This window comes from Acyrthosiphon pisum, chromosome A2 (assembly GCF_005508785.2).
Source record: "Acyrthosiphon pisum isolate AL4f chromosome A2, pea_aphid_22Mar2018_4r6ur, whole genome shotgun sequence".
Taxonomy (NCBI): domain Eukaryota; kingdom Metazoa; phylum Arthropoda; class Insecta; order Hemiptera; family Aphididae; genus Acyrthosiphon; species Acyrthosiphon pisum.
Window position 1 is genome coordinate 109,765,181 of NC_042495.1, and position 11,205 is coordinate 109,776,385.

Consider the following 11,205-nt stretch of genomic DNA (forward strand, 5'->3'; position numbering starts at 1 on the left):
TAAGATGGTAGTTTGAGGATTGGAATATGGAAAGTAACAGATGATCGTGTACGGCGGGAGAGGACATTGAACCAAATACGATATAGTGATTCGGAGTTGTCAAATTTAGAGGAAAGTAGATTCGATAGAAAATATATATTAGTTGAATTACGAAGATCAGCGAGACTTTCTTAGGGAAAAAGCGTTGGATTGGTATGTAATCGTGAGGTGAACAGGATATACTTAATTTATGAACAGCGTGACGGAAGAATTTTCTTTGACTCTATCGATCATTTTACAAGCAAAAGCGGTGGATGGGTCCCAGAGGATGATTCCATACTCAAGGATGGAACGAACTAAGGAATAGAAAAGGGTTTTAACAAAGTGAGTCTGTAGAGACACGATTTATGAAACCTAGCAGCTTAAGAGCCTTACAACAGATTATCTGAATATGAATTTTAGGGCACAGGTTCCGTGTAAAAGTAAATCCTAAATCCTATACTAAATTATTAGAAATCATAAAGGGGGTAATATTGACGGAGTAAGTATATTTGATTACATCATTAATACGTCAAAAGGTTATTTCTGAGAATTTAGGAATATTAAGAGCAAGTCCCAAAGATTCACTCCATGTCACTAATCGCTGAAAGTCGTTTTAAAGAGGATACCGATTCTTTTTTTAAACATAATTAAAAATTAGAATTAAGAATAAAATAATGCATATTTTATCAAGAAATCTATCGATATGAATTTTACTATAAAACATAGATAAAAATCATAAATGAATAATATTTTTTATTTATATTATATTATTATAGACAATAATTTATAGTAATTTTTTATTTAGGCATTTAGACTTTTTTTTGAGAAACACCGACATTCTCGAAAAACCGAGACCCGGGACCGGTCCATCTCTAATAATAACATTATGATAATATGATATGTGTGGCACTCACAGTTGTAGTAGATGAAAACAACGCACGTAACGCAAAACATCGTGGCCAACAGGGCGCTGATGGTGGCCAACGTCGTGGTCCGGCACCAGAACGACCGGCGGTGATGGCGCTGGCCACCGACGCCACCGTTGCTGGTACCGGTACCACCGCCACGCGCAGAGTCGTACGGCTGCTGCTGGTGCGGGTGTTCGCCGTTGTACCGTCCGTTGATCGTTTCCGCAATGACGGCACCGCCGCCGCCGACGCACAGGCCGCCGCCGGCACCACCACCGCCGCCACCGCCACCGCTACCGTTGGCCTGGCTCCGAACGCACGAGCCGTCCGGTTTCGAGAGCACCACCACCTGGTGATACAGATCGGTGTCGTCGCCGTGCGCGTAAACGTCACCGCCGCAACTGCCGTTACCGTACACGCCGTACGCGGCCATCGCCTAACGCCGCTGCTTGTTCTGCGCCACCGATCACGCCTGTAACGAAAAATGTATTCAGCGTTATAATATAATATAATTTAATATATAGTATGTTATGATAATTTAACACCTGAGATAAAATACAAGACATCTTCAATTAATTACAATTTTCAGGAGGCACTTAAAAATGTTTTAAGAATATTAAATAATAGATTTAAAAATTAACAAAAAATATATTTAGATCCGATTTCAATTTGTATAAGTAGTGACCAGTGAAAAATTGTCAAAATTAAAATTGTATATACTATATGATCTCAACATCAAAAAATCAAACTTGGTGATGTCTAATTGTTGCACTAAAATTAAAACCAGACATCTCCATTTATAATATGGTATTCTGTATAATGTATCTAACAACCTGATTTGCCTTGCTGTTGCACCAATGTCTCAAGTTAAAGTAATTAAGAATAATTAATAATTTTTTTTTGAAAACGAGATAAATAAAATCTGATCATCCGAATACAATAGGTATAAATTAACCGAATTATACAATATAATAATATATTCTGTCTATTCAATTTTATATTGTTATTTTTAGCAGTTGTGTGGCGTGTCTTATATTATGTCGAGTATTATGTTTAAATGAACAAAATATTTTATTTACCTAAATGTATAATATAAAAATGCTATTATTACGAACAGAGTTAGATACGGGCAGTTCGATAAAATGTGCTCGTACCATAAAGCCATTATTTAAATGACAATTATTCATATAATTCCAAAAATCTGTAGGTGTTTATTGTAAAACGTAAATCTATTACAGCTTTTTTCAACATATGGAACACGAACCACTATAGTGGTAAGCAGAAGCTCATAGGTAGTATGCTAATAAAAGAAAAATGAAACAGGTCATTATTCACATTTATTCACATTAAATGTTATTTGGTATATTTGATATTTATAATAATATAAATAACTGTACATATTTAATTTTCTTTTTGCGCATTAAATGCTTATATTGTCTTCATTTGAAGTTCCTAAAATTCAGTACATGTAAAACAACGTATACCGTATTTTTGAGAAGCAAAACAAAAAGGTTATTTGGTCAGGTGGTACATGAAAATGTTCTAACTTTATAGGTATTACATGGATATAAAAAGGTTGAGAACCGCTGATATATAATATATAATATAGGTTCTTCCCTATACCATTTATACCTACCAATGTACCTTTAGCCTAAGAACCATTTATCACAAGACGCAGGGAATAACTTGGTTAAATATGCTACACTTCTCAATGCAAATAATTTTGAAAGATATTAAAATGTAGTTGGACATTTAAAAGACGATGCTATCAATGTTGAAAAGCCGTAAAAAATAATAAAAGATTAAATTTTAAAGACCATAATGTGGAAATGTATTAATTTATAAATTTTAGTTAAAAAATAACAATTATCTTTTATATTGTATTAATTGTATTATAATATAATATTATAATAGAGAAATTAAATCTTTTTACTATATACCTAACTTTTGCATTTTTATAGTGCATTTTATTTTGCAATTTTAATGCTATTATACAATTTTTTTTTCAATGCAATTAAATCTGCTACCTATTTAATTATATTATTGTATTATGTGGTATCGTATAGCGTAGGAGTCACCATCAAATGTGGCGGACCATGGACGAATTATATCTGGCTCGTTGCAGACAGGAAATTTATTTTTTAAATTATTATGTTTGGGGTCAATTTAAATATTCGAGGTGTTCATTAGTTTTGGTTTATCCTTTACCGTCTGTGGTTGAATATTTTGCACATTGTGTTTCAATGGCCTCCCAAAACTTCCCAAACTTGTAATGCATGGACCCTACAAAAATATTAATCAGAAATCCCCGGAAAAGCACGAAATGACAACGGCGTTATTGTTGTTGGTACGCGCACCGCCATTGTTGCAGCGAACCTGTATGATTGTAATGACGGCAAGTCGTATCACGATGGCATATACCTATGGACCTGTATAATATGCTAACAATGGTGGTGGAATAAAAAAAACCATCCGAATGCGGTGAAAAAACGGTCACGGAAAGTTATAGGCGAAACGAAATGGCTGACGTGTTTTATTTTATCGCCCCGAACTGTTTTATCTCGTGGCCATTTAATATTGTAATACATCTATAAAATTTAGTAATAATTTCAATCGATTTCAACACATAGGTATACATGATGCGAGTCAATCCGTTGCAAGAGGCTGTTGGTTCGTCGAAACGGAAAAAAAAACATCGTTGGTTACTATTACAACTACACCCCATTTCAACATTTGAAATCGAATAAGAGATAAACTAAGACTTGAGGTTTTTCTACAGTATAGAAGGGATGGTCGTAATTTAACAATAAACCCATTCAAAGTTATCCATTTTGTGATCTTTTGAAAACGGACATAATGCCCTACTGATTATTGCGCTTGTTCGATACAAATAATTATTTTAATTAATGGATAGGTAACTTATTTGGAGGGAATTTGTACACAGAACAGAATACCGGTTGGTTTATTTATCATAGAGCCAATATAAATTACAAATTCAACTTTGTTTATTTTTACATTCGAGTACCGCGGATTATATTAATTTAAATAGTTTTTAAGAACCGACTGCAGTAATAAATTATACTGCGCTACTTTTTTTTACATTTTTTTGTTGGGCCCGTTCGAAAACGACTCAAACACATTCGAAATATTTTCCCGGAAGCTGCAGGTGCATCGACACCTAAATAAAATTTGACATCTTAATGAATTGTATTATAATCCTAATAGAATAAACATAAATCTCTGTACATATAACTTTGAATAATATTACGATGTAAACAAGTAAGATTAATTTATACATAGATATTTACTATTTATAATAACAGTAGTAATAATAATATGTTTAACGAGGCTTTTTAAAATATAAAAACTTCATGTTATTATTTTTCATACCGGTGTTTTGTTCCACAAAATAAAACACAGAAAATTATCTAATTCAAAACGTTTGGCTCGGGGTGAGGATATTATAGAGGTATATGTAAGCTATTAAAACTCTTCGTAAAATCTGGCACTACAATAATATAATATTGAACCATAAAATATTGTCATAAACTCATAACACTCGCAAATACTTTTAATAACATATTAACATGAATACATCATTGGGATAATAGGGAGCTTTTACGAAGCCAACACCGCGTTGTCGTTAAAAACTTTCCGGTGTTTCTGAATTCTGTTCAACGTCAAGATGAAAACTTAACATTAGTCATTAGTAACGGATAATCGATAGGTACTTTATTATAACCTACCTATAGAATATCTACATGGTACTTAATATTATTATAAAGTAGCGACTAAGTGACTATATTATGTCGTAAGCAACTATATCAAATTAGTACCTATAATGTCCTAATTGCATAGACCTTATATTATGCAGCCAACGTTTTTTTTTTTTTTTTAAATTTGATTCTAAAAAAAAAAAATTATTTACTCTTAATTATACGCGTTGCTAATTGTTTAGACGTTAAAAAACACCAGCAGTACCTATATTATAATACCTTGAATTTACGAGATTACAATTTATTTTTTAACGTACTTTCTGTTAGTAGTTAGTACTATACACAGTACCTACTATATTATAGGTATTATAGGTAATAGTGGTTTTGAAATATATACCTCGCACAACTATATAATATTTTCATAAGTTTTTATGCTGTAATATAGGGTCATAAATATTAATAGAAGTTATACTACCGGCCAAACGAAAATTGATAAACTTACCAAAATTATAAATATATTATGAGAGTTATAATCAGTACGGCGATTTAAAGCGATATAAAACTATACGTGACGTGTATAAATGTCACAGGTACTAAAATAATTTATTATATTAGGTACTATTATTATTATTATTGCGATTAATATTAATATTGTACCCACTGTGTCAGAAAACTGGATTAAGAATGATTTCCGTGGAAATGGTTTCAAAGAGAAAATTATGATGACAACAGAAATGAGAATTAATACGTAACACGCGCTCGCGAACCTATGTATCGAGCATAAACACACGTCGGACGTACATATAATATGTAATAAAATGTACACTATAATAATATAATAGTAGGTACATGCGATAATTAATTTTAATTATATCGGTGCTCATTGACTCTATATTATAATATGTACAAGGTGAACCACGAACACACATTGTTTGACAGTTTGGGACTTGTTTATGTTTTTACATAGGTAATTAGCATTCTAGGTATATTGAAAAAAAATCTAATTTTTAGGGATTTTATTCATTTTTTTAACGATGATTGCTGTTGAAGTATTTTTGTTAATTTAAACAGAACATTTTTATGCAATTTTAAACGTATTTGTTTTAGAAAATTTTATTTTACTTTAAATATTGAAAGTTTAGTTTTTATTTTTGAGCATTCTAAGTTTAAATGATAAAAAAGTAGTGGCAAACTGGCAATAAATCTACTCTGTCTAAACTTTAAAAGCTAATTAAAAAATAACTATTTGTTGAGTATTTTAATATTATAAGCGAAAATAATTATGATGACTATTATTAGGTTTTTATAACTTTAACATGAAATCAAAATTAAAAGTTACAGTTTCAAAAAAATATTTAATAAATATTTATTATACAATTCGTATATATTTTATGAACAAATTTACGTAAGTAATACGTAATACATTTTTTCCTAATAATCAAGAGTCGACCAAGGGAACTAGTGCAAGTAGCCTGCAATAGTATAAATAGACCAACCTGTAAATATCGCATAGATGACGTACGATATTATTTTACACTGTAATAATATAAATTATATAATTAGTGGAATGTCGCGGAGGGGAAATAAAATAGAGCAAAAACGCGTTCCGGATATAGTTTTCCGTAGTTTCCCGTTAGACAACGGTCGGGGGAGACACCATGTCACTTCGCAGTGATAGTTTCACGTGCGTGTGTGTTTGTGTATGTGTGTGCGTGTGTGTGTATGTGTGTGTTTTCGGGTCGAAGTAGTAATCCAAGGACGGGAAAAAGAGCAGAAAAAAAATAAACAAAAACAAAAGATCCACACCGTGTTCGCCCCATATCCGCTGCATTCGAAGCGAATGGCTGCCACCCGGTGGCGTTTCCTTGATGGATAACCCTTTTATGTACACACTTTTTCGTTTTCTAATGTAAAGACCAAAATGTGCAAACCGAATTTATTATACCCGCTTTATACGTGTGCGGATCCATTTCATTGCGTCGCGCATGTACTGCGCTATATCTGCTATAAAAGTTACATTAAAAACGAATATATATAATATTATATTTATGTATAGCGACAATAAGGATGTTAACTGCAATACTAGTTGAAACAACGTGTGTATGTGTCCGTGGTACAGAAAAATAAAAATAACATCATTTTTTCTTACCGCTTCAGACTTGTGGATTTTATTATAAATATATTTATGCTATACTAAATATATATGTATATATGTTACACATAATGTGTTTGAATACAACAATGACATATTATATTGTGCGTGCCATATGTGTCTGTATATACAATATACATTATGATAGAATAAACCCAAACTAGTAGTCGTTTTATCATTACAGTTTTATTCAAAATAAATTGAAAAATAAATATTTTAAATTCCGTGGAAAAAAATAATGGCAATTTATTTAACTTATAAATTTAACATTAGATAGACTATTATTGTCGAAAAATACTCGAGTAAAAATTGTTTGTAATGAAACAGTCTATATGGGAGTCATAAGAAGAGTTTGGATGTTGTAAAGCTATGAAAAAATCCCTATAAATCATTAAAAATCTAAAAAAAGTTTTAAAATTGCACTAAAAATCGATTTGATTTCCTATTAAAACCAGAAAAAAATACAATGTTTATTCTGTTGTTAGCAATAGCAATGTACCTAACCTTTAGTTTTTACATACAATTTTTTATCAAGTAAAAAAGGTTAAAATAAAAATAATTGTTTATGAACCAATGAATGATAATATTCCAACTCCATTGACAGCGAATATAAAAATAAATATCAAAATGTCAAGTATTTAGTGTAATATAACTCTTTGCAATTATGTACCTACCAGAAATTTGAATACTGTAAATTATTATAATCGTACATTCTTAAAAAATCAATTAAGAATATTGAATATTAGTATTGAGTATTATGTAATGAACTATGCATATTTTATTTATTAAAAACATATATCTACCTAGTTTAATTTATGTGCTAATTGAAGATGTACAATATGTTTTAATAAAAATAACAAAGCTTAAAAACCTCAAGCCCGCAGAAGGATAATATTGATATTATTTATACATTTTAAACTTATAGTAAAACTGAATACGGTGTTTGTGTGACTAGCATCCATAATGTAGGACGGTACTTTTATAACATACTAGCCGACCTGTCACAGCTTCGCACGTGATTGGTTGTTTATTTTGCCTCCGGACTATGAGATGTATAATTTTTTGTTCAAATTGTATCGTTTAATGTGATCGGCAAGTAAATATAAAAACTGTTAATGAAAACGTATTGAAATGTTTCTAGCGCTATTAATCATAAATATATTTTTATTAAAAATAGGTGAATCCGTACACTTTGTTGCTCGTTAAATGTACCAACTCCATATGACTCAAACCTTGTTCAATTTGTTATTTAATATTCGGTGTATGGTGTTCAAAATTTATCTTAACTTTTCCGTTTCCAAGAATAAAAATTCTAATTCATAGCAGTATATTATCAGGTAGGCAAATTACCTGCAGTAGATCGCGTACCCCGTGGTGTTTGTACGTAGGTGTATGATTTAACTCTTAAGTATCAAAGTTATACCAAGTTTGTCGTTTTTACTTAATTCCAACTACGGTGGATTAATATAATCAACTAATACAAAATCCTAACCTAACATAACCGTACTAAAATCCGATGAATAAAAAAAAACCAAATTTCCCCCTTTTTAAATTAATCTATCTTCTTCCCAGAGGTCTAATCTACACGCAAAAATACATTTATATATTATATTGACGAAAAATAATAATTCAAATCAACAAACATGCCATATTAACCAATAGAAACCAATATATAATACACTATTATTATTTTAATCTGCATCAATAAACTTTATTTTTTATTATTTAGTTTATTTTTTTCTGGACAGATGGCGCCACTGTTGTATTTTTGACATCCGTATTTCCTACTTTTCTGGTGAATTTTCCTAAACAAAAGTGGTACTATAACCTCAAGCAGACTGTCAAGTATAACAGTGAAAATTTTCAGCCAAATCGGTTCAGTAGTTTTTTCGGTTAGCGCGGTCCAAGAAAACCCTTACAATTTTATGTAGTAGTATAGATACAGCTATACAAATGATAAGTACAATGAATGATAATATGTTTTTCCAGCGATTCTAATATTTAGTGACTTCTATCTATTTTGAAATAATTATACATTCTGCGAATATTAATAGTTAATTTTTAACAGGAAGTTACACATTCAAATCAGACATTTTTATAAAATCTAGCGATTAAAATAATATATTTTTTTTAATTGGTACATAACAGATCATATTATTATATAAATATAATATAATCAATAATGGTTGTTGCCCAATAATGAAATAAAAATAAAAATACAACAATTATTAAAAACGTTATAATTTTTAAACAATTTAACAAAAACGAAACAAAATATTTCAAATACCTACCTTAAATATGAAATAGGTACCACTATATAATAATATGTAAACAGTATATATATATATATACTATGTATATTAAATTAATTATATATTTATTGTTCATCCAATTGTAAGCAATAAGTATAAACTGAGTTCGCACACATCATTGAATTTTTACACTCGAATTACGTGCATATTATGATATCCTCTAAAACTCTAAAGTACATAGAATTCCATAAAGTGGATGTATTCTATGTAAAGACCTAGTATATTTTTAATTGTATTATTAATTTTTATAGAACTATTTCAAGCCGCAAGTATATTTCAACTAATCTATAAATCAAAATACCTGTGTGTAGTATTAATAATATGATACACTTTTATTTGTAATTCTTTTCATCCAACATAATAATATAGTACATAACATATTATATTTTTTTAATACTATCAATGAGTTACTCATTAACTGTAAATTATTTTAAATAATTTACATTGGTTTCAAATATAATACTTTGATAACGTACACATTATTCGTCAAAAGTTAAATTTACTATAAAAACACTTGCACATAATTTCCTGATGAGTTTGAAGCATTTGCGTAATGATAAATGATAAATGAACAGACAAAATCAATTATATTCTACATTATTAAAATAATAATAACCTATACCTGGTAATGCATTTTATGCAAAACACTCACTATTTAAAAACTATTAACATTTTTGAAAATATTTTTTTTTTCATTACTTTTAATGGGACGTTACAAGACAACATATTTTTTTTAAAACAATTATATTTTTCATTATAACATTTTATAAGATTTTACTTTATCGAATGACAACATCCATTTGTAATTTCATAACCCGAAGCAGAACATTACTCTAATATAGTATTTCAATATATTCTGAATTTTAGACGATTAGTCAATTAGTTATAACTTATAAGTATATTTAAAGTTTAAATGAGAAGATCTATGGACCAACATTTTGCCGGGCACTCAGATCCGCTCATCTAAACTTTGAATAACAAAAGTTACAACTCATAAACTACTCCTCCATAGTTCAATTTTTATATTTTCTTTGAAAAACATTCTACTTTGGAATAAGGAATTAAAAATATAATATGTTTTATTACCAAAGATATAAAAATTATAATGATAAAATTTTAAAAATATAATTTGTTCGTAAATATTGTTTTGTAACGTCTATAGTTTTTCTTAAAAGTAGTAGGTATATTAAGAAAAAAAATCACGTGATATCAATATTACCTATATAAGTTAATTAAAGTGATTGATTGATTTTACTATCCAGAAATTAAACCCTATAGGTATGAAAACCAAAATTTCAAATGACATTATTGCGCTTATCTGTAAATTAAAAAAGGTGGGTAAGTGGATGTCGCTCTGCTGTACAGTAGGTTAGAAGTGGGTCACTGTATAATGGACAGTATTAAATTTGAATTCAATGATATAATATCACTGTATAAGAAAAACGATTCTGAGCGGAGACGGTATATCAGTCAATGTATTAGACATATATATACTTATCTATGGTATTAAAAAAAAATTGACCTATATAGGTACCTATAATAAATTCCAAATTATCATATCATAATATCTATTAGGTACTTATAAGTTATAACGCGTTATACATCAACAAAAAACCGTGGTAAAATCATAGATATATAATAGTATACTTTAGAAGTTTCAAGTACCCACGAATAATATTATACAATCACAACAAAATAACTAAAAGAGTTATCCTAGGTTTTTAATATGTAATTTCGTCCAAATTTGTACTTAAAATGACTATAAAAATAAACTGTTTAAATGTATATTTTAGATTTTTTGGTAACAGAATTAATTACTTACGTGGAATCTTGTTTTAAATTTTTAATTCTTAGATACAAAAATTGAACATTTTATAAATTTTTAAGTACAAAATAATTTTTCAAATTAAAATTTGATAAATTTTGTCAAAATTTGATCTTTAAATGCTTATAAAAAAAAATTGTGCATATGTATTTTTAATATTTTTCAACTGATATTGTAACAATATATCAGGAGCTTTGTATTAAATTTATACACTTTTTGGCCCAACAGATAAAACTTTATTGATATTTATAGAAAAAAAAAAACTAAAAAA

General features: G+C 29.1%; 1 protein-coding gene across 1 annotated transcript in view; it reads right to left on the reverse strand.

Annotated features, from left to right (window-relative positions):
- Nucleotides 1–11,205, reverse strand: part of LOC100571910 (agrin) — a 197,134-nt gene that overhangs the window by 176,913 nt on the left and 9,016 nt on the right. Inside the window, exon 2 of the mRNA XM_008187613.3 lies at nucleotides 936–1,401. Within this exon, the coding sequence (XP_008185835.2) occupies nucleotides 936–1,362 (427 nt within the window). The 5' untranslated portion in view covers nucleotides 1,363–1,401. The remainder of the gene's footprint in view (nucleotides 1–935; nucleotides 1,402–11,205) is intronic.